This window comes from Pseudopipra pipra, chromosome Z (genome assembly GCF_036250125.1).
Source record: "Pseudopipra pipra isolate bDixPip1 chromosome Z, bDixPip1.hap1, whole genome shotgun sequence".
NCBI classification, from domain to species: Eukaryota; Metazoa; Chordata; class Aves; order Passeriformes; family Pipridae; genus Pseudopipra; species Pseudopipra pipra.
The window spans coordinates 61,751,803-61,778,897 of NC_087581.1; the positions used below are offsets into that span (position 1 = coordinate 61,751,803).

The 27,095-nt window shown below is 41.8% G+C and overlaps 1 protein-coding gene across 1 annotated transcript in view; it reads right to left on the bottom strand.

The window, feature by feature from the left end:
- SVEP1 (sushi, von Willebrand factor type A, EGF and pentraxin domain containing 1) overlaps window positions 1–27,095 on the bottom strand; it is a 122,413-nt gene that overhangs the window by 15,614 nt on the left and 79,704 nt on the right. Inside the window, exons 29-45 of the mRNA XM_064642767.1 lie at window positions 25,632–25,755; window positions 24,930–25,100; window positions 22,684–22,857; window positions 19,585–19,704; window positions 18,656–18,832; window positions 17,778–17,862; window positions 17,273–17,464; window positions 14,783–14,950; window positions 12,074–12,746; window positions 7,885–10,664; window positions 6,467–6,692; window positions 5,881–6,036; window positions 4,161–4,224; window positions 3,298–3,471; window positions 2,172–2,345; window positions 1,543–1,716; window positions 1,001–1,177 (exon numbers count right to left, since the gene is read on the bottom strand). Of these exons, the coding sequence (XP_064498837.1) occupies window positions 1,001–1,177; window positions 1,543–1,716; window positions 2,172–2,345; window positions 3,298–3,471; window positions 4,161–4,224; window positions 5,881–6,036; window positions 6,467–6,692; window positions 7,885–10,664; window positions 12,074–12,746; window positions 14,783–14,950; window positions 17,273–17,464; window positions 17,778–17,862; window positions 18,656–18,832; window positions 19,585–19,704; window positions 22,684–22,857; window positions 24,930–25,100; window positions 25,632–25,755 (5,809 nt within the window). The remainder of the gene's footprint in view (window positions 1–1,000; window positions 1,178–1,542; window positions 1,717–2,171; window positions 2,346–3,297; window positions 3,472–4,160; window positions 4,225–5,880; window positions 6,037–6,466; window positions 6,693–7,884; window positions 10,665–12,073; window positions 12,747–14,782; window positions 14,951–17,272; window positions 17,465–17,777; window positions 17,863–18,655; window positions 18,833–19,584; window positions 19,705–22,683; window positions 22,858–24,929; window positions 25,101–25,631; window positions 25,756–27,095) is intronic.

Consider the following 27,095-nt stretch of genomic DNA (forward strand, 5'->3'; position numbering starts at 1 on the left):
AAGAAGATGATGAGAGGGATGGAGCATCTCTCCTATGAGGACAGGCTGAGGGTGCTGGGGTTATTCAGCATGACTAAGAGAAGGCTTCAAAGAGACCTCATTGCAGCCTTCCCGTATCTTAAGGAATCATAAAAATGGAGGGAGAGGGACTTTCTGCAAATGCAGATAGATATGGGACAAGGGGCAACGCTTTAAAACTGAAAGAGGGCAGGTTTACATTAGATGTTAGGAAGAAATTATTTACTCAGAGGGTTGTGAAGCACTGCAACAAGTTGCCCCAAGAAGCTCTGAATGCCTCACCCCTAAAAGTGTTGAAGGCCAGCAGGGGCCCTGAGCAACCTGATCTAGTGAACAGCACCCTTGCTCACGGCAGGGGAGTTGGAACTAGATGATCTTTAAGGTCCCTTCCAACACAGACCATTCTATGATTCCACAAATCTAAACAATATTGCCTGCAAGAAGCCAAAAGACTTTCAGACGTGCTTGCAAAAGGACACGACGTCTTCTGTCAGTATCAGTAAATAAAATAAAAGGCAGCACCTTCACTACAACTCTTGTCTTGTCACTCATAATCTCCCAGGAATCATTCTTAGGATATTTATGGTATCCAACAACAAATCCTAGCTCCAGGGCTTGCAAAAGGTAAATTGAGAAGATATTTACAGAAGGGCCTAGTAGATAGTAGGATGAATGCTCTTGGGGCACCAACCCAAACAGATGTACTCTGGATCCTTTTAAAAAAATAACTCTGTTGCAAAGAAAGAAAACATAACTCTTCCATAGAGCTTCTTAGGTAATCTTTATGTGCCTGGATCTCTCAGAGTGACTCATCTCTCAATAGGGCAATGGCAGAAAAAAGCTTTCTTTTTCCAGAATGCCTGCATCTGGGTGGACAGCTCTGCTGACAGGTCTGTGTTACCAAGCTCCCGTGTGATACAGCTGTGGTCACAAATTCTCTGGAAAGTACCAATCCCTGCAGAACTGCATGTCTTGTACTTACTTTCACACTTAGCTGTTGCTGGAGTCCAGGTCTCATCAGCATTACAGGTGATCACAGACTGCCCTTTCAGCTGGTAGCCTTCCCTGCACCTGATGGATACATTCTGACCAACATAAAAATCCACCTCGGACAGAAGGGCATTCTCTGGGATTATGAAAGGCACAGGACAAGGGTTTGCTGTTCAAAGAAAGGGTGTGAGGGAAAAGGAGAAGGGAAGAAAAAGGGATGGAAGGAAGAGAACACTTTAGAACAGTTTCTGTGGATTCCAAAACCAAATCATATGAAAAGCAATAGAAATAGAAGGTGTTCCCTTTGTTCCTCTGCAAAAATGGGATGCACACCAACAAATCTCCCAATTTAGGCCAAACCTATTTCTTAAACTACAAGAATAAATGCTGCTCATGGCTGGTCCAGAACAAAATTACACTGCATTTCCACAAAGATCTGTGAAAGCTGCTTTGATTTACTGTCAGTTTAAAGGAAGAGTAGCCTTTAATGCTTACAAATGAAGACCCCTTTTCCATTACAAAGTGAACACATACGTTTACAGAGAGGTAAGGGATTACTCCATCTTCCATCTCTTGTGCACTCTGCTGCAGATTCTCCTTCCAAGCTGTATCCCCTCTCACAGAGATATGTTACTGTACTGCCAACTGTATTGTTTTCATAAATTGCCTTCCCGTTCATCAAGGAAACTGGAACTTTACATCTGGTCTCTGCAAAGATAGAGGTCTCATTAATTCAGCTTGACATTAGACCCGGACTTCCAACAATTCCTAAATTAGTCATACAATATGTTTAAAGCAGCCACAGACTAATAAGTCATGAAGAACATTAAGGGAGAGTTCAGTAGCCCAGGGAAGGAAGTGCAGCCAAGCCAGAGAAGGAGCTCCTCCCAGTAATGGTGAAAAGCCGCAGCCTTATGTTTTTTCAGGTCAGTAAAATGTGTCAGTGATGGGGAAGAGAGGACACATTTATGACTTCATACAGGGTCAGTAGGGCAGAACATGTAAAATGTTCTTTCTTGATACTGACAGATAATCCAGAAACCCTACATTACAGAACAGTTTCTAGAAACATAATCCCTGGATCATATGTTATGCATGAATAAGGGAGGAGCTGTTGCTTATCCCAGATTGGAATGCGCAAGGACATGAAACCGAACAGTTACCTTCACACAATGGCAAGGGTTTGCTCCAGCTCCCATTTGCAAGACATGTGATATTCTGGGGCCCAACAAGATGGTATCCGGAGTTGCACATGAAGGTTACATTACTTCTGTATGTGCTTCCTGTAGAAATGGCCTCTGCTTTTTCTATGGAAGGATGCAGCCCACAAGTAATTTCTAGGACAGAAGAAAACTTTTGGGGTTTATACACACAATGAAGGCTATTCTGTCTGTCAGTTACACACTGTCTGACAGGTCTGTTCACACATTGAATTGATGGAAAGACAGGAAGCAAGAAGCTGTGAACTATTATGTGGAGAAGGGTTATACAATGCCTTCCCTGCTCTTTCTCCTGGGGTTCACATTGCGGACATATGAGAATGTGCCCAAATGTATCTGATGGTGTTGCAAGCTCTGAGGTGTTCAATCCAAGAGAGCTATGTGAAATATTTCTTCTGAGTAGGTCAGATGCTGCATTTGCAGTCTCCTTTGCTCCCCTACAGTAGAAGATCATCTCAAGATGTGCTTAAGAAAAATGACATTAGTTAAGAAGGATCTTGACCCCTTGTCCCACACTGTGGAGATCAGGTAAATTCATCAAAGGTGAGAGAGAAGAATGCAAGGGATAGGACTATGATACCACCATGAGAAGATGGAAAATCATTTATTTGTAAAGACTATAATTGGCATTTTATTTATAAGCTGTATGAAATAAGTAATAAATCCTTCTTTCCTTGCTCCCACAATGAGCCATCTTCTATTGCACAGTGAGCCAAGATTTGATCCTATGGAGCACAGTCGTGGTCTTCAGAAGTGGCCAGGATATATTAGCTTTGGCATGGCAGGGACAAACATGATGTCCAAGGCTCCGCAGAATACAGTGCAAGACAAGTCAAATACAGCAGGCCTCACTCCCACTTTACTGACCTGAGCACGACTCTATGCCATTTTAATGTGCCAAAAGGAGCTCCCTTCAGATCAGTGAGAAGCTGCCAATGATAACTTCTCTGCTGGCTTTTCTCCTGGCTCCTCCTTTTACAGCCCCCCCCTGCTGCAGAGGAAGACAGAGGAAGCCAGCCAAAGCACTCTTAAATTTCCTGGACATCATGTTGCACTGCTTGCTACTTACGGATGCATATAGGGGCAGAAGGGCTCCACTTTTTGTCAACATGGCAAATCCTTCGGCTTGGTCCCTGTAGCTCAAAGCCAGGGTCACAGCTGTAAAAAACTTCACTGCCAAACAGGAACTCCTCTCCCTGAACAGATCCATTTTCTATCATGTCTGGCGGTCCACATGATACTCCTGTAATGTAAGCAATACTTTCCAATCAAACATAACATACATGGCCTGTCTTGTTCACAGCTTCTCCACAGGTTTTACTCTGAGAAATAGGGAAAGAGCACAGCAGTTGTCTGGTCATTGCCAGATATTTGATACTGAGTAGCAGAATAGAATCGTGCTTGGTGTTTCCAGTTCTTGCTAAACAGAAAATCTATTGTGGCTGTGCTGGCAGGAAGCCTCAAGGAACTGTTGCCACTTTCAGCCAACAGCTGAAGTCCATATAAACATTTATGTAGAAACTCCTATTTTGGCACTGCAGCCAGTGACATCTCACACAAGTGAAGTACCTTTGAGAATTAATAGAGTTACACTTGAGGATGCTAAGTACCTGTGACTGCTGGCAACTAATGTGTTCAGAGGCCTTCAGTGACCCCAAAAATCATGACCTCAAGCATCAAAACTATTTGAACCTGGAAGCTGTCTGCAGAACAGACAGCAGGAGCAAGGCAGAAAGGTGATTTCCTTCACACCACTACCTGCACATACCAGTAATTCTGCAACTCTTCCAGGTTGTTAACAGTGGTACTTACCAAAAATTTTTAGGTAAATGCAGACAGTATGAGTTATAAAGCAAAACGTGCATTAGTGTTTTCTGTTGTGTAATATCACCCTTGACCAATGTTAAGTGATAAGACTCAGGTGGAACGTACTTCTGCACACCGGCACTGTGCCACTCCAAAGCTTGTCTTCCTGGCAAGTCCGTTCTGCATCACCCTGTGAAAGAAAAGAAAACGCTCAAAGAACAACTTTACTTAGTTAACTCTTTTCTCCCATCAACTTTAGTATCCAGCAAGGTGAGGAGGTTTTCTCTTCACATGCAACCCATGTAAAGAGAAAGTTAAATGCTACAGCTCAAGTCTACTTGGGTAGAACTTCCTGCAAAGTGATTCTAAATCAAACTTTTGTAGGACCAGTTAGTTTTCTTGTCCTTCTTCCTGAAGTATCATCTTTATTTGTCAGTTTTACCATTCTTGTTCCCAGGCATGTGGCATGATGACAAATTTTCTCCTTCCAGTACTCACAGGAAATCTAACTAGCAATTTTTTCAACAACAGTACAAGCTCGTGTTTTATAAATGTGATGTGATGATTTGAACCCCTCCCAAGCGCTCATTTGTTAAATTTGCCTATAAATGACATTATTTCTGTTGTTGTATGACTACTGTTGTATGATATCACACCCAATGGATTTTGCTTCACAAAGGAAAAAACAGAACTTCTCTTAAACAGCAGGGAGACAGACTGACACTAGATGGCGAAACTGGAATAGAAAACTTGGAAGAACTTGCTACTGTATGAAAGCACAGGCTTATTACCTCCAAAAATTACTTGAAACAGCAACTCTACCTTTCTGTCCAAATACCAACACCTCTATCCCTAGTGATATTGCATATTTGGCAAGATAATGAAAAATAAATGCATTGTTAGCTAAGCATTCTCCAAGCTCTTCTTATTCTTATACCAAGTGACTGAGTGAATTAACTTCTCAGTGAATTCACATGCATGAAGTTCTCAATTTATTACTGGTGTTATGATAGTACAAAGGAAGCAATATCTTTCATTCTGCTTGGTGCTCACAAAACCAGTGTTAAGACCCAGCCTCTGTCCTAAGAACACCTCACCACCTCATGACTACCATCACCCGGGGATGGTGGAGGTCATGCTCAGCATTTCTAAATTCACTGCAGCTTTTGAAAACACACCTGAGGCAGCTCTGAACTCGCTAGCCTGAGTCCTGATACCAGGAAAGCAGCGATCCTCCAGAGCTCAGGTAGGGATGAAAGCCATAATAAAAACACTGGAAAGAATTTTGATTCATTCTCCATCAGGGAATAAAGCTGCCATTAAACAAACTGGAATCTCTTTGATATATCACTTTAATACTATCTAGCAATGTCATAGAACTGAGGGCAGTGGAGTTTATCAGGAGCTTTAAGTCTGAAAGGTACAATGCAGCAGACATAATGCTTATGACATTATGAAACGGAAGGAAGAATGCAATCTCACTCTGTCCTGAGAACCAGGTAAATGGAGCAATACATGAGAAATTAACTCTTCCATCACTTATGGTCACAAGCATGTGTAATGCTGTATTTGCGTTAAAAAAAAAAGCCCAACACTGAAAGATATCTGCTGGACATGTATCCCTGAACAGGATTCTTATATTTGCTTCAATTATACTCTTAAGTTGTTCAAGACCATTCCAGTCAGACCAGGGGCATTCCACTGGCAATAACAAAGCCAGCAGATATCCAGCTTCTGTGCCAGTTAAGGGAATACATCCATGAGGACCAGACAGTCCACAGCCATCATACAGGAACTGAAAATGACAACTACAGGTTTAAAGTGCTGGAGATTTGAGCTTACTTACCTGTAATTCATAGCCAGAGTCACATTTATAAAGAGACACATCTTTGTAATTGTATTTAGTGCCAACCACGAATCCATGTTCTGGAGACTCTGGGGTTCCACAGGACACAGGAATGCAGATATCATCAGAAAATGGTGGCACCCACATACCAGTCTCCTGAAAAATGAATGTAATGAGAATTGTAAAGGCCCCACTTTATATGCTTAAGTCATATATAAATGAAAATGAAAAATTATAGTAGAAGCATCCAATTGCCTTGGGTTACAGATGTGGTTAATGTAATACTATCTATGAAATTCTTAATAAAACTCAGTAATTTAAGTAACGCTTTTAAGATGTCAACACAGACTGGATCTTAACCTTGGCAGGAATGCTTAGCTTAAGACTTAAAAGACAGAAGGAACAAAAAGTAAAATGAGAAAAAGCAGCTTGGAAAAGCAAGTAACAAGTAAGCATATTATATTTTGCAGGATACGCTTTGAATTTTTTTGTTGTGTCCAATTAAAGGCCAAAAGGTTACAATGGTATAAGAAGGACTCCTAATTCAATAAAGCCATCAAAATAAAACAGTGCTAAAAAAATATACCTTGCATGTAGATGTGCTTGCTCCCACCAGGACATAGCCTTCTACACATGACAAAGTGATGCTTGTGTTCACAGTGAAGTTGTTCCCAACTACCATTACATTAGTGATATTTCCTGGGAGGGGACACTTCCTGGGCCAACAGGAAATACTTTGAGGAGACCACTGTCCATCTTCCTGGCAAATGCATACATCCACCTCTGTCACCATTGTGTAGCCTTCCAGGCATCTGCAACACACCATGAAGACTTGACCACAGAGACACAGCTAGGAATGAGCTAACCCATAAATTAGAAAGTCAGGACAGTAATTTTTCAGCATTAGTTGTTAATAAGCATACCTTGAGATTTCTCTATTATTTCAAGGTAAGCCTGTAAGGACCATGTCTGTACTGGGTTCATTCTGTTGCAAGAGCTGGAGACTTTAGACTTCATCTCCAGTTCCTTCATGCTGTTGCAGCATCACAACGGGAAGTGAGCCTGTGGCTTTAGTGCTTGAAGGGTACTGAATGCCTTAGTACAGCTCCTACACTGCCCTTCCTTTTGCATGGGGGGTCTTTGGTGAGCTAAACAGTATGTGGGAACACCATGTAATTCTAAAGATGATCTCACTTTCTTCCAAGAACAAACCAAGCCTCAGGCTGACGACAGTCCATTTATTTAGACATTTAAGGCTGATTTGTTCTATTCCACATGGTGTTTTACCAAGAGCTATCACAAGTGGGTTCACTTGTAGAATGACAGTGACAAGTAACCCATTCACCTTGTCAAAGCTTCATAGAAATAACTGATACTGTTAAATTCATCCACTTGCCACCTCCTAGTTCTGTCCCATTCCATTATTTGCTTTTTCTGTCAGAAAACCATCTTTCTTCTGATAAGGCATTCCTCCTGTTGGAGGAAAGAGCTCTGCAGCATACACACTTCAGGACATTAACCAAAAAACCCTCACTCTTGTATCTGACAAAGGACTGCTGACAGCAGTATCTGACTTGCTGACAGCACAGTGTTGCAGCACAGAAAATGGGACAAGAGAGAGATGAGCCCATATGTATTACAACAGGCACCTGAAACAGATGGAAAGCATGAATACAGTGCCAAAAGGGGAGAAAAATTGCATACCCTGCTGGCTGTTGCTGTTACCTGCTAACAAAACCTGTATGTTGAGACCAGTGTTTCAGAGGAGAAGAAGAGGAAAGCAAATGGGAAATTAAAGTCAGTGGAGAAGTGCAGCTCAACAGGCTGAAATAGCTTTCTGGAGTTTTCACAAGTCATCCAAATAACATTTCATAGAGTGCATGGGAACATGAGATTTGTCAATCTGAGCATGTGAAAACTTGCACTAACTGAGGATACATTAACCTTTCATCTTCATTCCTTCAGCGACTTTTTATGAAAACAGAATAGCAGCATCATCCTTACCTGTACTGGACCTTACTCCCATAGGTGTAAGTGTTCCCAAGAATCTCTGCATTTGGGACAGGTGGTGGTGGGCCACAACTTAACAGCTCACAGCTTGGGTATGGCTTCTTCCATACACCAGTCTCCACACAAGTCAGTTCCGGACTCCCCTTCATGATAAAACCTGTCAAGCAGGTATAGATGATGGTGTTCTCATCTTCAGAGCTGCTCCCATTGATAAATGTGTTGGGGATGATGGGTGGAGAGCCGCAGGAAATCTGTCCACAGCGAGGAAACCCAGAACTCCACTTGCCAGGTGCCTCACAGGTGACTTCTGAAGGCCCCAGCAGTTTGAAGCCCTCCAGGCATTGAAACTGAGCACTTATCCCACAGCTGAAATCTGTACCAAGAACGACCCCATTCTGAATCTGTGGTGTAGGACACAGGCAGGGTAGGCAAGATGGAAGGCTTCCACTCCAGGAACCATTGGACAGACATTGCCGTAAAGGATTGCCATGCAGCTCATAACTGGGGAAGCACACATACTGGACAAATTGCCCATAGGTAAAGCCTGAGCCATTCAGAAAGCCATGGGAGATGTCTTCAGGGGGTCCACAAATAACTGGTTCACAATGTGGAGCTTCTGAATTCCAAGTACCATCACTCTGGCAGGTAAGCGTAGACACTCCTTGCAGGCTATATCCTTCATTGCAGCGATAGTGCACTTCTTTCTTAAAGCTAAAATCCGAGCCAATAGTTCTTCCATTGGGAAGAGGCAGCAGCATGGGGCAGGTTACAGCTCTGCAAACTGGAGTGATTCCGCTCCAGCTTCCATTTGCAAGGCAGACTCTACTCCTGTCCCCATCTAACAGGAAACCTTCGTTGCAGCTATACTCTGTGTGTTTCTGGAATGTGTACTCCTCTCCAGTCACCTGACCATTTTCCAAAACTGGCGGAGGGCTGCAGGAAACAGGAATGCAGATCGGTTCATTGCCATCCCATTTCTGGTTCTCTTGGCATCTCCTCTCTGTGGGGCCATTTAACTGGTAACCAGGATCACACTCATAGTAGACAACACTACCATATGTGTAGTTTCCCCCTCTTATCTTCCCGTTCATAAGCTGGGCAGGTGAATTGCACGTTATTGCTTTGCAGTACGGAGCAGTGTTACTCCACTGCCGACTTGGCAAACACAGTCGCGTGTCAGAGCCAATGAGTGTGAATCCTGGCCTACAGCTATATTGCACGGCACTGCCGAGCGTGTTCTCAGTGACATGTAAAAAACCATTCTCTGGGGGTGACAACAAGGTGCACTCTATTGAAACACAGGCGGGGGCAGTACCGTTCCAAGCCCCATCTTCTTGGCAAGCTAGAACAGGGTTTCCTAGCAGCTCGTAGCCAGAGTAACATGTGTATAAAATGACAGTTCCAAATAAGAAAGTGGTGAGCTGCATTGCACTGTCCTCCTTCAAGGAACTTTTGAAGTCTTTAAAATTGTCAGCCAACAACGTAAGAGAAAGGGAGGGACTCTCTGTAACACCCTCCTGGTCAGAACGTCTTTCCCCATGTTTCAGCTGCACGTACTCTCCAAAGTCAATGTGAGGAGGTAGGCCACAGTCTGTTGGAAGGCAGGCTGGTGTGGAGCTAGACCAGCCCGATTCTTCACAAGTCTGCATGGCAAGGCCAGACAGCTGGAAGCCTGGCACACAGCTGTAAATGACCATGGCCCCGTAGCTATAATCTGCACCCTCCACAAAACCATTCTCAATGGGCTGAGGGGGTTGGCAATTTATGGCTTTGCAAGAGGGAACCTCTGTACTCCACTCTCCTGTTTCTAGGCACCTCAGCGTTTCCTCCCCTTGGAGCTGGAAACCTCTGTCACAGAAATACCTAACCGTCTGCCCATAATGGAAGTTTGTGAATGAATATTTGCCATTGAGGATCTTCTTAGGCCTTGGGCATTGAATAGGTTTGCAAACTGGCCTTCCTCCAAGCCACTGTCCATCTTCCCCACAGAGGACAGTTGTGTTCCCTAGCAATTCAAAGCCTGGTTTACATGTATAGAGGGCTGTGCTTAGGAAGGTGAGGCCCTGCACATCAACTATGCCGTTCTGAATTTCTTCTGGCTGGGGGCACTCCACAGGAATACATTCTGGCAAAGGCAAGCTCCATGAGCCATCAGCCTGGCATCTGATGGTGGACTCACCCTTCAGTAAAAACCCATCCACACAGATGTATTTCACAGTGCTACCAAAATGAAGGGATGAAGTCAAGGGGTCACCAAAGGGGATATAGGGAGGTGCAGAACACTGTACAACCTTGCAGAAGGGAAAGGAATCATTCCACTGCTGGGAGGGCAAGCATTTTAGTACAGAGGAGCCATGTAAAACATAACCTTCCTTGCAGGAGAACTGTACAACACCGACTTGGTAGGTCACTTCGCTCAAGACCAGCTGATTTTCTGCCAAGGGTGGTTCTGGACATTTTGTTGGCACACACTTGGGGCTTCGCTTTTTGCTCCATTTCCCAGACTTCTGACATGTCCAGGAAACATCTCCAATCAGCTCATAGCCTTCATCACAGAAAAACTCTACTTTGGAGCCCATATCAAAAGTTTCTCCCTTGGAGTAGCCATGCTGGATGGGTGGTGGTTTTCCACAGCTGAGGGGAGCACAGTAAGGAGGTGACTCACTGTACCACTGCCGATTTGCTTGGCAGATAAACACTGAGCTCCCAACCATCTGGTAACCAGACTCACACTGATAATTTGCCTGATTCTCAAAGAAGTGTCCAGTTGTTTCCTGCAAAACAGACAAGACAGGGACACGTCTGAAACGAAGATATAAATTAGGGCAACAGGAGACTGATTTAATTTCTTGTGTTCTCCTGGTCTAGCTTCTAGCTGAATCCTTGGCAGCTGTAAAGGATGTCTGAAAAGGAATGAAGGCAAATAACTGACAAAGATTGTCTCACCTCAAATGATGCACTCTGCTGTCAGGAAATCTGAGAGCACTACCAGAAGAAAACAGAAAATTCAAGGCTTAAAAAGCAAAAGCTAGAAAATAATTCCCCTGCTTTCTCCCTTCCTGACTCATGAAGCCAAAAAATGTGTGGACAGGAAGATGGAAAAGAAATGGGTCAGGAGAAGCTGCCATGAAATGGCCTATTGTTGTCATGATTCTTTAGCTTACAGCTGTACCTAAGGTTGGAGCCCTCAAATGTACAGCTACAAGGAGACGTTTATAAATGCCATACATGCAGGTGCAGGGCCTTGAGTAGGCAGCTGAGGAGCACCTCAAAGATGCAGGCTGAGCTCTGACTGAGGTATTAAAAAATGTCTCTAATTGTAAAAAATATATGAAGGAGTGATCCTACATAAGGAAGACAAAACAGAATGATATGCATTAATTAGAGGACATATCTCTGTGGGAGTCTGAACAGAAATTGTTGCTATTACTACTGGGAACCCACATAGGAACTGGGATGCCAATTGCTCCCCTTCCAAGTTTTAGCAAATCTGGTAGTTAGATTTAAGGAAGGATGAGGGATGTTCAGTAGAAAAATGATTCAAAAATTCAAAGTTCAATCTTTATAATAGTGTTTTTGATCTTCCTTACCACAATATTATCCTTGTACATCAAAGCAAAACACAGGTTAAGCAGTTGTTACTGGTTTGGGCTGCCACAAGGAGATTTTTAACTTCAGGCATTGTTGCAATGTAATTTGATAAGGAAAGGGAAATTCTGACTTCAGTAAAGAAGTATTCTCACACTGAAAGATGAGAAATCCCAAGGTGATTTATCTATTGCAAATCAGACTTTTTTTCATAGCAGTTAAAAGAGCAAGGCTTGTGAACTGGCAACAGTTCAAGTGCCTCTAGAAGGTACTGGAAAGCTACCCGTGAACCAAATAAATGAAGAATAAGACATTAAGGAAATCAATTGAATGTCACAGGGCATCTTGAGTCTCCTAACTGAAATCCCACTTTATTACAGGAAATCTCACGGAAGTCTCCATGCTTTTCAGATATGATTCTGCTGTAAATCCACCCACTTTCCCCTGTTTTTATTCCATTAATTCACGTGCTTCCTCAGTTTTATAATGAGAGCAAAACAGAAAAAAGAAAACCTCAACAGCAGCAGTTGTGAAAGTGTATTCAGTGTATTCAGTTTGCCATGGTACCAGGCAGATGAAAAAACTCATTCTGTACCTTAATAAAGCCATTCTCAAGCTGCGGTGGTTCTCCACAGGACACTGGGTGGCATGTGGGCAAAGTGCCACTCCAGTTGCCAGTGGCCTCACAGGTCCGCTTCTTCTCTCCCTTGATGTAGAACCCCTTGTTGCAGCTGTAAGCCACCACTGCTCCAAAACTGTAGTTGGACCCACTGGCATAACCATTGGTAATGTGGGGAGGCTCTCCGCAACGAACGGGGATGCACTGGATGCTCAAAGGAGAGGGATTCCACTGGCCCCCTCGAAGGCATTCGATCTTCGCCGAAGTGTTCAGAACAAAGCCTTCCATGCACTTGAAGCTCACGATGGAGCCAGCTGCAAACTTGGCTTTACTAATGGATTCTAGGATGCTATATGAGACGGTGGATGGCTTTTCACAGAAATCAGCTATGCAGTGGGGCATGTCCCTGCCCTCTGGAGGCACCCACTTCCCTTCTGCATTGCAGAGCAGCTGAGAGTTGTCAGCCAGGCTGTAACCATCCAAGCAGAAGTAATAAGCTATGTCACCAAAGAGGCGGTGGCCACTCTCTGGTGATGCATTTTCCACATGGGGTGGTTCATCACAGGATACTGCCAAGCACTGCTGGTGGCTCACACTCCACTTGCCGCTGGCTAAGCACTCTATGGTTGCAGGGCCAACTAATGTGTAACTGTGGATAGGAAGTCAAAAAGACAAACATTGTCAAACATTGCTTATGGTTTCCTGAAGCCCCTGCAGTATGAGCTTGTTTGTTAGCACCCCAGAAGAACAGGATCGTTTAAAAAAGCTATGATCAACTTCAAAAGGAAAATCTTAAACCCCACATATCTATGAGTGAGATATCACAACGATGGATATCCTGGCACACCTTGTATATATTGCTTCTCTCTCATCTGTCCATATGATTACCATTTCTGAACTTCCATTTGGGTTGGAACTACCATAAAAACCCTAGCATTGTGCTGCAACAATCCATACAATCCTCAAAGAAATAATCCTACCAAGAAATTACTTCTGTTTAGCAAAACTGAATGGAGAAGAAAGCGATCAAAAGCCCATAAAGGCCTTTTGGGTTCCTGTACCAGCCCTATCAATCTATTATCACACTTGTCAGCAAAGAGAAGCCCTTCAGTGAGTTACCCAGAGATACTCTTTCCAATAATACACAAGGGAATTGCATAATAGCTTCTTCCTAAAAACTCACTGCAAAAGTTGTAATAAAAGTTAATTAAAAAATTAATGCTGAGTAGAAAAAACCTCATCTTTTACAATGAAATTCTATTACATGAATATTGTTAGTGTAGTAGTTCTCTAATCTGTCTCTGGGATGCAGTGACAGGCCTTACTCCATGCTCCTCATCAGAGCACTTAAAACTGTTGCTTAAACGTGCACCAGGCAATAGTGTAGTACCTTTGACAGCTATTTCCTTTAGTTTTGAGATCTCTGTGGTGTGCTTTCACAGAAAGCAAAGAAACAATAACTACTGCAATGCTCCCAGTGACTTTCCAACTGCAGGCTGGAAACTAGTTGTTCAGATTTTGGTGGCAACATCTGTAAAAGCAGTTTGTCTTGTTTGCAGGATTTGTTTTCCACACCTCATGACTAGACTCCAGAAAAAGAGCCTACTATATGCCAGTGTTTAATATGATCCACTGTCACAGACAGACAGCTGTGATAGTCTTTAAACGCTGCTATCCTATCCCATTTAAAATGCTTCCACAGGAGAGAGAAGCAGCTTTTAAAACCATAATATGGGCTAGAAAACAGAATAAGGATACTTTGCTTCAATTATCACAGAATATTCTGAGTTGGAAGGGACCCACAAGGATCATCGAGTCTAACTCTTAAGTGAATGGCCCATACAGGGATTGAACCCACAACCTTGGCGTTATTAACCATGCTCTAACCAACTGAGCTAATCTCAGGGTATATGTTTCAAATAATACTGCAAAGCAAATTTATAAGAAAAATGCTGGCTTGTCAATATAACCTTTAACACCAAGAAGGAGTAGAAAATAATCCAGTCACTTCAGGCTTAAAAAGTTCTGCATACGTGATCTGCCTTTGAGGCAGAGCAGTTTCAGGAAATTCAGTGGAACTGCTCACAAGCTGTAAAGATAAGCACGTACAAAGGTTCTTGAAAGATCAGAGTCCAGCAATACATTCATCCTCAATATCATAAAAATTGAGCCTCATCATTGATGATATGGTCTGAAAAGGTCACTACACCGAGTAGAAAGAAATAAATGAAAAACAGTGCACCTCAATAAACAAGGAGCCATAATTTTAAGGAAGCAGGATTTTAGAACACCACAACAAATAGTTGTTAAACTGCACCACTGCACCAAACAGTGGTCTTACAGCCTAATGAGACATAAGGGACTTGTTATGATCAGGGCCTTGGGTTTACCAAAGAAGTACTAGTTCTGTAGTAACTCCAAGGAAAAGAGCTTCCTAGTGAATTGATCTATCATTCCCCATGACCACTCTCCATTTCCTCTTCCAGACTGTATTCAGCTACCCTGAAACAACTTTAAAAAAATCATACCAACTTGACAGCCCTCAAAAAAAATCTCCATCACATTTAACTTCCAGAAAGTTAAGACAGAAGTAGTAAAAATGAATTACTGTGCGGTTATACAGGATTTGTGAAACAGTGCACCAGTTTTACTTGTCCTGACTCTTAGTAGTGCTAATCTACATACCCTTCCTTACACGTGTAAGAGACCGTGTTTCCGAAAGTAAAGTTATCTCCGTTGATGACCGCATCTTTGATGGCAGGAGGGGATCCACAAGACACAATGTTGCAAGCTGGTGGTGTGCTGTTCCAGTTCCCTGAAGATGCACAGACAAGTACAGAAGGTCCCTGAAGGCTGAGACACAAAGATCATTATTAAGGCTGCCATTTCATTCCAAGTGAGGAACAGAGAGCAAGAGAGGTGTTTTGCTTCCTGGCCCCAGTGAAACGGAGGGGTCTCTCTCACTGACTTCAGCAGAGGCCAGAATCTCACCCTCTGTTTATGAAAAAGAACTCTGACGCTTTAAAAAAAAAGCTTGCCTCCAGATTACTTTGAAGAGAAAGCTGGCGGATTTCGTGTGGGCCATCAATGCTCTGTGCAGACATACATAAGTCTTGCTGTAGCTTTCCCCATCTTTGAGCACAAAAGAAATAAATATTTGTTTTATCCAAAAAATTTACTTGTATGCCATCAGCACCATGCCAGGCTTTAAACTTACAACTAGGCCTCCATCTGAGACCCTGTTCACTCAAGGACTTATATGACTATCTTCACCCAGAAGACCAAAAGAAATTCTCCAGCTGAGATTTGTTAAAAAAACCCCAAACCTTCAGGAGATAAAGGATTTTGCTTGAGTGAATGGCCACAACATTTGAAGTTGACAGTCTTTTTTTGTTTCCTTAGCTGAGGAAATAGCAATGCATTGGTTCAAGAGGTGTGATGCAGTTGTCTGAACAGAGGTGTGCAACACCACTCTGAGATGTCCTGGGTGAAACCCTTGGCCTCCAGCTGCTATGTCAGCTGGCTATGGGTTCCTCATAGGTCCCACATCATACCAGGGAGCCCTTCACAGGAGTGTCTGATTCCCTACAGCTTGGTCTCAAATGGTATTAGACCCCCATGTTTAGTTGACTGAAATCACAGAATCACAGAATATGCTGAGTTAGAAGGGCTCCCTTCTAACATGACTTAACCAACTCTTAACCCTGCACAGGACCACCCCAAGAGTCACACCATGTACCTGACATATCATCCAAACAATTCTTGAACTCTGTCAGGCTTGGCGCTGTGACCACTTCCCTGGGGAGCCTCTTCCAGGGCTCAACCACCCTCTGGGTGAAGAACCCTTTTCCAATATCCAACCTAAACCTCCCCTGACACAACTTCAGGCCATTCCCTCGGGTTCTGTCACTGGCCACCACTGAGAAGAGATCAATGCCTGTGCCCCTTCTTCCCCTCATGAGGAAGCTGTAAACTGTGATGAGGTCTCCTCTCAGTCTCCTCTTCTCCAGGATGAACAGTTAATGGAAAAGAGCAACACTGACCTGTGTGACCCTTACAGGTTTGGCATAGGCCCTTGTCAGGGAAGTGGGCTCTGCCTACCTGTGGCAGTATGTTTAAGACTGAAAACACCTAAGAGGTGCATGAAGGAAGAGACATACAGAAATAACGCATAAGACAGACACTCTCTGGGAGGGCTTCCTCTGGAATGGCGACCACAGTACAGAAGACCTCTCTCATAAAGCTGTGCTAGACAGGTAAAGGAAAAGAGTCAAAACTGATGTGGTATTTTCTTCCTATATGTCAAAGTCCACAGTAAAAAACCTGTTTCGTATTGTTAAAAACACTGCCTGGTTTAGAGGGATACAGATAAGCTCACAGTGTGAATCTATGACAACACTACACTCAACTGCAGCTGAGGTATCCATTTGTTTTAACATGATTAAAACATTCGCTGAAAGAACACACCTCACCTACCTGCCTGCATCAGGACAAGGAAATGTTTGCAGCAGGAAAGCACAGAAAAAATCAAACCTAAACAGGTTTGTGTGAGATCACTTTTGTCAGGGTGTATCTGCTAGAGGTACAAGAAGATAACAGGGGAGGCAGAAACCCATACTTAAAAGTCACATCCTTGGATATAGCATTACTGTATTAATTTTTAATTGCAGCATATTAAAAAAGTGTTTCCAATATAACTACTTACAAATGTAAAACAGAATAAAAGGCTAGAATAAATTACTACTACTAAGAGTTCAAGGAGTGAATTAATAGCTTTCAGAAGGTTCCTTCATAAAAGGCATTGTAAAAGAATATAAAAAATAATATTGGATGTGCACTACAGCTGTAGGGGTATGATGATCTTTAAAGACAAATGAGAACTTTCAAGAATTATGACAACTATTTTTCTGAATATTCAAAATATTTTTCTGAGCTTGATGATAAAATGCAAGCATCACATATATATGCATATAGCAATTCCTGAGTGACTTTTCTGAATTGCACCAATTCAGGAAAAATACAGAAAGTACCTTCAAGATATAAAGAAGTCTTTTTCAATTCTGTTTTAGTATTTTCTCTTCCTGAGCAATTCCAGTTTTGTCTCTCTCAGACATAAGGTAGAGTTTCTCACAAGCATGCTGCCTGAATATGGCTCAAGAATGTTCCTGCATTTACCTGTATCCATTGTCACAGGTGTATGACACAGAGGAAAGGTAGGTTGTGCCACTGAGAATGTATTTTCCATTGCTGATATCCTGGGGACTAGGGCACGTCACCATTTCACAGGAGGGGGGAGGATGATTCCAAACGCCACTAGCAAGGCACAGAATTTCCTTCTCGCCCACTAAGTTGTACCCATCATTGCATCTGAGTTAGGAAAAAAAAAGTGCTATCAAACACAGAGCCTTTTATGCACAACATTATCAGTCATTCCTTTTCTCTCTTCATCCACACCTGCATAAACCACCTTGCTCCGCAGGACATAGAAAAGTAGTACTAGAGTAAACATTTAGCTCTGCTAATGAACTGGCACAGCTATAACCAAATGTCTTTCTATTACTTTAATCCCATCTTGCTTCTTCTTCATTTTGATCCTTCTCTCAATTCAGCCATACTCGTATTTGCTGCCACATTCTCAATCAGTTATTAACACAGCACTTCAAACATAGTGAATTCCTACCTGTACACCACTTTACTGTGGTATGTAAAATTTGAGCCGAAAATGGCACTGTTCTCTGGAATAACTGGAGCACCACAGGATATAGCTTTAAAAAGATGGGAATACAAGAGAGGTTGATACAATACAAATACAAAAGAACAGAAAATCAGGATCTGCTTTGTCTTCCCTAAGTAGGTTTGAAGAGGGGTAAAGCCCTTAGGCAACACTGAGTTCTTGATTAAGCTTAAAATGACATTTAGGACTCTTTATCTGACTTCACCTTACTGAGAGATTGAACTAATTGGAAGCAGCTAGTTATAACTGCTTTACAAATCATATGCTTGACTCTCAAGAGGACTCCATATCCACCCCTCTGTATTGACAAAGTAACCAATTGGGTTTGTTTGGTTTTTTTTTTTTTTGACATAGTCTCTGTCATCTCTTCATTTTACCCTATTGCTTTACCTCATTTATTCTGGTTTTCTAAAAAAAAACAATTTCTGCAATTACACCATGAATATGTACATGCACCATCCTGTCCTTTCTGAATGCTTTTTATCCACTGAAAAACAGGTAATGATCTTTAAGTCATTAAGTTCCCTCAAGTTCCTTGAAAATGGGAGGCTGGGTGGAGAAGAAATATACTTTTAACGCTTGCATTAAAATGAGTCTATAACTTTGTCACAATGGTGAATCTGCATAAGAGAGTACCACTACAAATATGACAACTGTGCTTACACCTCTTAAGACAACAGAGACTTCAACACTGAGATCCCGATCCACTTAGACAGGGTTTCTCATAAGCTGCCATGGTCTCTAAAGGCTCTACACAACTACTTTCCCTCTTCCATCTTTCTAAAGAGTCACATTACAACATGCATTCTCCCCAGGAACTACACCTTCACAATATGGTATTGGGTGGCTCCACTCTCCGGACTCCAGGCATGTAAGTTTTGTCACCCCTGTCAGCTGAAATCCTTCTTTGCAGGAAAACGTTACTTCACTGCCAACACTGTGAGTGTCCCCATATAAATGGCCATGCTCTGGATTTCCTGGATTATGGCATTTTATTGGTTCTGAGGAAGAGAGAAACTATGATTAATATAACTGTCAGGTTTTATAAACAAATTGCAGGAGATATCCTTAGGAATTTTCTAAAAGTAGGAAGGCAAAGCACATGGAAAACACTCATAAGTAGTTTACAGCCTTACCAGCTTTTCTCTGTTCTATATGTAAGTGACAAACACTGAAGACTCATGCAAGTAAGCTGATCTTGACATGGAAGAGCCCTCTGTAACTCAGTTTGCATTCATTGTTAGAAGCAAACACATCTCACAGCAATTTTTCCCTCTGCGAGGGAAAGCCCATTTCAGTATGTCCATTTCTAAACAAGAAATCAGCTCAGCTACCTTTTACTTCAACCCAACCCTTGCTGTCTTCATCCAAATTATCTTGTTTAATATTTTCACAAGCAGCTCTAGACCTACTCAGATGCCTGTATTAAAACATTTCTTCACTGCACAGGTCTGCTCTTGAGAAGTGACACATTGTGGCCTTCCCAGGTCTTGTGCTCCATGTGCAAGAACATTTAGCAGGTGTGTATGTCTTGGAGCAGAATCCCAGTGACATCTCTGTCTGTATGGAGAGATGAGTTCTCAAAAAAACAAAAGGAGACACTTCATCACAGCCTCATCCAGTACAAAGTGACCTGGACGTGAGAGCATGTCCTAGACATCAATTACTGGCAACTGTCTTCCATAGCGGGAGGCAGGATACTGGCCTATACAGAAACTTGGAAAGGTTAGCCTAACATTTTTCTTTCCCATACCTGCACACTTTTTACCATCTCCTGTGTAAGGAGGGATGCAAGTGCAAATATAGGATCCATTTGTGTTGAGACAAGATGCATGCTCGTCGCAGTCTGATCCAACAGCGCATTCATCAACATCTACAAAAAACCCAAAAACAAACCCATAACAAAAAAGATGTGTGTTATTTGTAATAAGTATTTGCTTTAAATTTGTCTCACTATCAAAAGGAATTAATTTAGTATAATTAAAAATCATTCATACTGCAATCACATTTTTTATCCATTGGTAAAAAGATTTAATATTTAACTAAATATTTATAACTTACTATAGTTACATTATAACTTTAATTATAACTTACTATACAGTATCATCAAGCATGAGAAAATCAAAGATAAAACTTATTAACTTTCAGTAAGCACTTCCACAAAAAGTATCTAGTTTCCAAACTGCAAGTTACTAGTAGTCTGGACAGACACTATGAGGGAGGATTTCTGCATTAAACACTTGCTTGGGAAATCCTGTATATATCAACATTCTGAACAAAAAATATTAGAGCTCCATCTTTGCTGAAGAGCATTGCATTAGACTAGGCATACGAAGTGCCTGCAGTTGCCAGAAAAGTTAAAATGAGTTCAAAATATATTAGTTATTATAAATAATTATTTACATGATAGTAGTGCCTAAAAATGACAATTGATGATTAATGATCCATGTGGTTTGATATGGCACAGAAAAAAACCCCAAATCAAAACAAAACCAACAACCAAAAAAAACCTCTCTCCAGAATAGCTCATATCAGCTTTTGATCTTAACTGTAAAGAAACAACCTTAGCATGTAAACTATGTAAACATTGGGTCAACATTGCAAAGAGTCAGTTTCAAAGTATCTAACTGAAAAGTGCTGGCAACAGGGATTACTGTTTATATATATGAGACTGTTAGAACAATTCTTCATCTACGTGACCTGCTAGAGGACACCTGTTGATATAAGTATACCATGCAGACACACAGCCCGGGTTCTTTGACAATTTGCAGCAAAACCAGGCAACTTGGTTAAAAAAGCGGCACAATTGCTGAATTGGTGTGTTTATTCTTTACTGCTGAATGAGTCTGACCAGCATGAAAAGAGCACAACAATGTTCTGAAAAGAAAAGGAGTTTCTTTCTGACACGCAGGATGACAACTGTACATTAATATCAATTGCCAATTACACAAGCACCAGGAGAATGCAAAGTGCTACCACAGCAGAACTGGAATGACTGCTTCTTCTGTAATGTCTTCTAAGGTAATGAAGTAGAAATACACTGTGAATCAGACCCATAACAGAGCAAAAGGAATGCTCCAGGGCATAGGTGTACTAGGCTTCGTTAGCACCTGCCTAAAGTGTGAATCAGAAGGGTAAAAGAGTGGATCAGGGTGCCAAAGCCACTCTTGTTTTCATTTTCTCATTATGCTTTATGAGAGATAAGGCAAGCTGGAAGGTGGGGCACAGGCCTTTTCCTTCTGAACATGGTGCCTCCTACTGCATAGAGGTTGAACTATTCTGACAGCCTTGTGGCACCTGATCTGAACTTGCTCTTCTTTAGGCCCTCGGATAAAGTGAAAAGGAGAAAAGCAGAGAGGAACAACAGTCTGGATGATCTGTTTGCAAGTTCTGAAGGAGTGCCAGTGGAGAGGATGCTATGAAACCAGATGGAACCTACTCCAAAGTGAATTTTGACAGAATAAACCCTGTTGACATTTTTCTTTCTCTTGTCAAGACTGAAAAAATTAGGTGCTATACCTACACAGAATTAAGTCAAATCAAACACACATTTGATTTTTTACTGTGGCTTTTCACACAGACTTTTACTGTGCAACTCCCATCTCAGGCATGACTAAGACAGCAGCAATTCAAGCACAACTAGCTAGTGGATTCCAGCACGGATGTGCTGGAGACACGGCCCTGCAAGACCAGCGACACCTAATCCCCTGTACACAGTACCATGCCAGTCTGCCTCACCTTTCAGCTTGTGCCACTGCACCTGGTACGTCAGACCCAGCTCACCAGCAGGTAAGTTACAGAGTGGCAACTATGTGACCTGTGTCCATGAGGGCACTCCCAGCCCTCTCAATGCTGCAGCTGCTTCCTGACAGGTGTGTGACTGACCGATAAACCCCCACAATGGAAAGAAGCCTCAGAGGACTTCAGCAAAGGTGATCTGCCCATGAAACTCAGGGACTAAGGGGACAGGAAGGTGGCCTTTCTTTTAGGTAAACAGCTATCATCAGTTGAGTGCATCAACTGGTGGTGTAAGTGCTTCTCCTTGAGTTCATCAAAAGAGTGTGACTGTCTTCCTGAGTTAGCCAGATATGCATTGCAGGGGCAACTGAATATGTGGCTCAGGTCAACATGAAATGTAAATGCCAGACAATTAGCAATGAGCTTGAATTGACTTTAACCCACACATTCATTCCCAGCTACTGGTGATGTGCATGTCATGATAGTGAATATATTATAGAGCTTGATAGTGGGAAACACATTGGAATTGTGACTGAACTGTGTATTGCAATTACTGTATTATGTCAAGCTTAACTTGCAAATGCAAATGTAACTTGCATTTATTTCCATTATGTTATACAGTACATTTAGTATCACTCTCTTTAATCACAAATCCTATCATCAACTATCCTAGTATCAACTATCTTCAAGTGAGTAAATTTGATACTAAATACTACAACTTCCATATGTGAAATGTCTAAAAGAACCTGTTCAAAGAGCACGGCACACTGACAACATGCTGAAGCATGGTGAAATGCACAGGTCATAAGCACAGAATGCAAAGACCGCAAGATCTGGAAGGAGAGAGGCTGGGAGTGCAATGCTGGCTTACTAAGTATATATTTCATACATGTAGGGTATGTGGCATACAAGAGGATGGACAAAGGTGTCAGAATACAGTTTTGGTTTCACATAATGCTGAGCATGGCACTTCAGAAAAGTTAGTATTTTGGAGTATGATTCTGTGACTCTGGTAAGTCTTCACAATTTCAGAATGAATTCCCACTCAAACCTAACGGCACAGGAGAAGTGTAAGATCATCACTGCATGCAGCCAAATGTATGGCACATCTCACCAAGGCAAGATGGCGAAATGCTGTTCCAGCTTCCATTATCCAGGCACAACATCCTGGAGTCACCCAACAAATAGTAGCCACTGTTGCAGTGATAGGTAACAGTACTGCCAGCAAAAAAGTCCTCAGCTGAATAAAATCCATTTTCTAAAGTTGGAGGCACTCCACAGCTGATTCCTGCAAAACGAGCGAAAAGAGAGCACAGATATTAGCACAGCAAACACAGATCAACTTCAGAATAATTCCACATGAGAGCCACTGCTGGATTTTTTTTCTCTGTAGCTATGGAATCCCATTGGCAAGAGGCCCCAGTCCTTTCCTGGGGTAGCTAATTGGTTCCAAGTCTGGTGGAGCGTCTTGTTTTGTGGGCACTTGTCAATAAGAGACTTAGCAGGATTCTTTAGCTCCTGCTAAGAGAGTTTTGATAGCTCTGGAGGAGACATTTGTGACTGAGGTCTGAGCAGATGCTGTTCAGATATAGGACAGTTCTAATAGTCATTGATGGTTGGTGAGTTTTAAGGGAAAATGAAAAGTAAGTTAGCCTTCATGGAGATTGCTGTTATTTCCCTTCACTGAAAAGCAAGCTTAGTGTTACTGCGTTCAAAAGTTGCAAAAGTAGCTAACAGTAGGTGAGAGGTTACAGTGCTGGCCTGAGACCAGGTAATCCATGAACGACGGAGAGACTGGAACTGACCTCACATACAACCCTCGGCATCACTTTGACTGACTATAGTAAATAAGCCCTTCTGATCTCAGTTGTGCCAGCAGAAGACACTCCCGTACCTGCCTGCCAGAGGCTGCTACTTGTTCTAGCAGAGCTGCTGCTGTGCATCCCAATTGAGATGATAGGAATTTATTCCAACAGCTACACTACCCATCTTCGTAACTAAATGGATTATAGTAACTCGTTGTTCCCTAGCTGTGTGCAAAGACACTGTGAATAATTTAAAGCCCGTGGTAATGGAAGCCAAGTGCTTGCTGCAGAGGAATAGACCTGAAAAGCCTGTAATGAAGATGGGCTGTCAGGAATCTGTGGTTTTGGGAGCCTTTGGTAGCAGGAAGAGGAAAAGGATCCTGGTGGGTGAAGACAGTGATTACACTGAGCCTGATTTAGTCGGTACTTTTTCAGTACCACACAGTCCACTATAAAGCCTGTAGTTGCTTGTGAAGGAAATAGGTATCTTCAACCAACTTTCATTCATCAGGTACTTGTGGAACAGGCTGAAAGGAAAGGCCAGTGGGTGAGTCTGGCCTTCATTCACTCAGCATATTTGTGGCATGTCAACCCCCTGAGCTCAACTGTCTGCCCCAATACAGAGAAAACAGAAACACTAACAGGATTCTGGTGGCTTGTCCTTGATCACACACCAAGAAAGTGCAAAGCTGTCTCTGCCAGAGAACTTTCCTTCTGCCCAGCAGGACTTGTTTTTGGGTAAATCCTCACAGGCACACTATTCTTTATGCAGAACATGAGAAAGAGCATGGACTTGTGCTATAAACAACTGAATAAAGAAGAAGACATTAAAATCACATCAAATTTAGATCAAACTAATTTAAAGGCATTTTTAACAGATTCGATGATTTTCTCCAAACCGTGTATAAATTCTGGGATCATGCAATACCTGCTATTAGAGGTAATTTATTATTCTGCTGAAATGAAAAATGTAATCAGGTCCAACACATGCAACTGCAGTCACAAGTGCAGTCACAACAGAGGAGAACCAAGGGAAAGGAGAAGACAGGAGCAGGAACCATAGAATCAAAAGAAACTTGGCAAACTGAATGCACACAGCCCAGTTCCTTAGAAGAAATACTATAAGTCTTGGAATACTTCTAAGTCTGCTGCCTTTAAAGAAATGAGTTCATAACATACTAAAGTCAAGGCTTCTACTTCAAATCAGATATTCTCAGTGAGACTTAAAAATTCCATAGAAATTCTAGCACTTCCTGTGCATCTTCCACATCCTGATGCCACTGGGCAGGAAAGCTGTGAGTACCAGATTGCTGATGCAAATGCACTCATTTCTGTCCCGAGCATTAGAAATTGACTGAAAAACATGTATGAATCTGATTCTGATATAGTTTCTGCTCAGTAAAACATGAGTTTAGTTTTAAGCATATATGTATATGATGTAACATGGATGACTCAAGTGCACGATAGCTGCAGAAATAAACAGGCCATGAATAATGACAGGGTCCAAATAAAAGTTAGGGTTACTTAATCCTGTCAACCCACTGAGACAACTCACTTTCACAGCGGGGAAAAGGCCGTGTCCACTGTCCCAGGTTAAGGCAGTATTGAACAGAGTTTCCCACTATTTGGAAGCCTGGATCACAGGAAAGGCTGACTTTTGACCCTGGCTTTAAATCAGCAGAAGAGGCCCGCAGATGTGGTATGGATCCTTGCAAAGATGGACAGTCTGTGGACAAAATATATGCATACAGTGAGAGATACAGATACGTGCTGAATGAATAAATTTGTTATCTGATTGTTTGATCCTGTATAAGTTTATCAAGGAAAGAGCTCTGGGAAGTATTAGGCATGCTACATTCTGCTTGGGTCCAAAGGGTTTTGGGTGTCATCAACATTCAACATCAGAAAAGGAATCTGCAGGAAAAGAAGGGAGGAGGCAGTAGGTATTTTAATATAATCCAATTATTTTTAGAATAAAAGGCATGAAAAACTTTTTTTCTGACCCAACACCATCTTCACTCTTTCCTCATCTCAATTCAGGAAGCAATAAATCTCCATCAGAGATTTCAATGAACTTTTGTTACAAAACCCGGGAATTTGAGGAATGGAAAACTGCATCTTCTAACTGTCAAATTATCAAAGTAATTTACTGAAGGCTAGGGCAAAAGCTTCAAGCTAGCATAGTGGACATCTTTTATAGAAGAGTCTTATAATATTGTTCGGAAAAAGAAAGGGTTCTAGGAAGTAAAGTTCTAACCAGCACAAAATATACTCTTGTAATCTATCTTCACTCTTCCAACAACTCCTGGCAGGAAATCTGGCCAGGCTAGTACATTTCCTTTTTGCAGTTCTTCTGGACAGGATGTAGCCAGAGATTTTACCTATGGATTTAAAACAGTTGATTAGGTGATGTTTAAGGACAGCATAGCAAAGAAAAGTAAAAAAATATTCCTTTCATGTGTGCATGCAACACTAGAACAAATCATGAGTAATGTTCATCCTTTCTAGCACAAGAGGTTCCTGGCTGAAGTACTTATTATTCGTACTTATAAGCCATCCAGCTGTGGCCATACTGAGTCACTACCTTAAGCACTACTTGACATACAAGCAAGGAATGCAACTCAGTTCTTGAGACACAATTGCATCTGTTAGCATAAAAGAAAAACATGTCTACGTCACAGAAACAGACAGATATGAGTATGCAACCTGAAGAGAACACTTATCTATTTGAAGGAAAATGTCAAATAGGAGCCAAAAGGAACTTAATGGGAAGATATGCATTCTGAAGACTCTGCTAGCACTGCACCACGTTTAAGGAACAGAAACACAAAAAGGAACAGCTTGATAAAGTAATTTGTTGTTTCCAAATTTTGTGAATTGAATGCATTAGGCTCTCTAAAATACTGCAGGCAAGGCCTGCTCACACCTAACAGCAGCACTGGCACTGACTTCAATCAAAGCATGACCGGGCCATAACCGTGTACTAAACAGGAACTATATAGGCAAACTAAGGCTAGGAGAAGAAAAAGAACATCCTGTTAAGTCAGCAGCAGATTAATATCTTGAGAGATGTGGTCATATGCTTTGATGGAAAAGTTTTCCATTTAAAACAGAACTCCTTCAATGGCACCACAAGGGGTTTCTTTTGCATTCTTATTACAAGAAACTGAAATGTTAATGGGAATTCTTCAGCTGTTTCATTACTATATTTTGATGAAAAAAAAAAAAAACTAGTAAGGTAAAAATATTTCTACTTCACAGTGACTCTGATAATCTGTTAAACATAGTAACATCATTATATTTCTATTTGGCCACCAATAGAAGAAACTTGGGGACTACAATCCCAGGTGGCACAGCACTTTTAAATTATTCAGAAACTAGTTTAAGCTATATGCAATAGTAAAAACATGCAGAGAGACTCCTAATGTTGGGATGTCATAGAAATATTCCATAGCAGTCCCTCGAAAAGAACTCAGGTGTCCAAACTCCAACATTTATAAAATAGAAGGCTGTTTAGTTTCATTGTATGCTCAGGGAGATTTTTGCTACATAGAAGTATTTTAAAACTGCAAATGAAAGACCAGGGCTTGGAATTCACTCTGCATTGCCTTTGTTCAGTGTAACTTCAGGAACAGAAAGGAAAAATAGCCCCATAAGGTTACTGGGACTAAGGTGTATGTATTACTGGCACAGTGCTTCCCATTATGTTTCTTCCTAACAG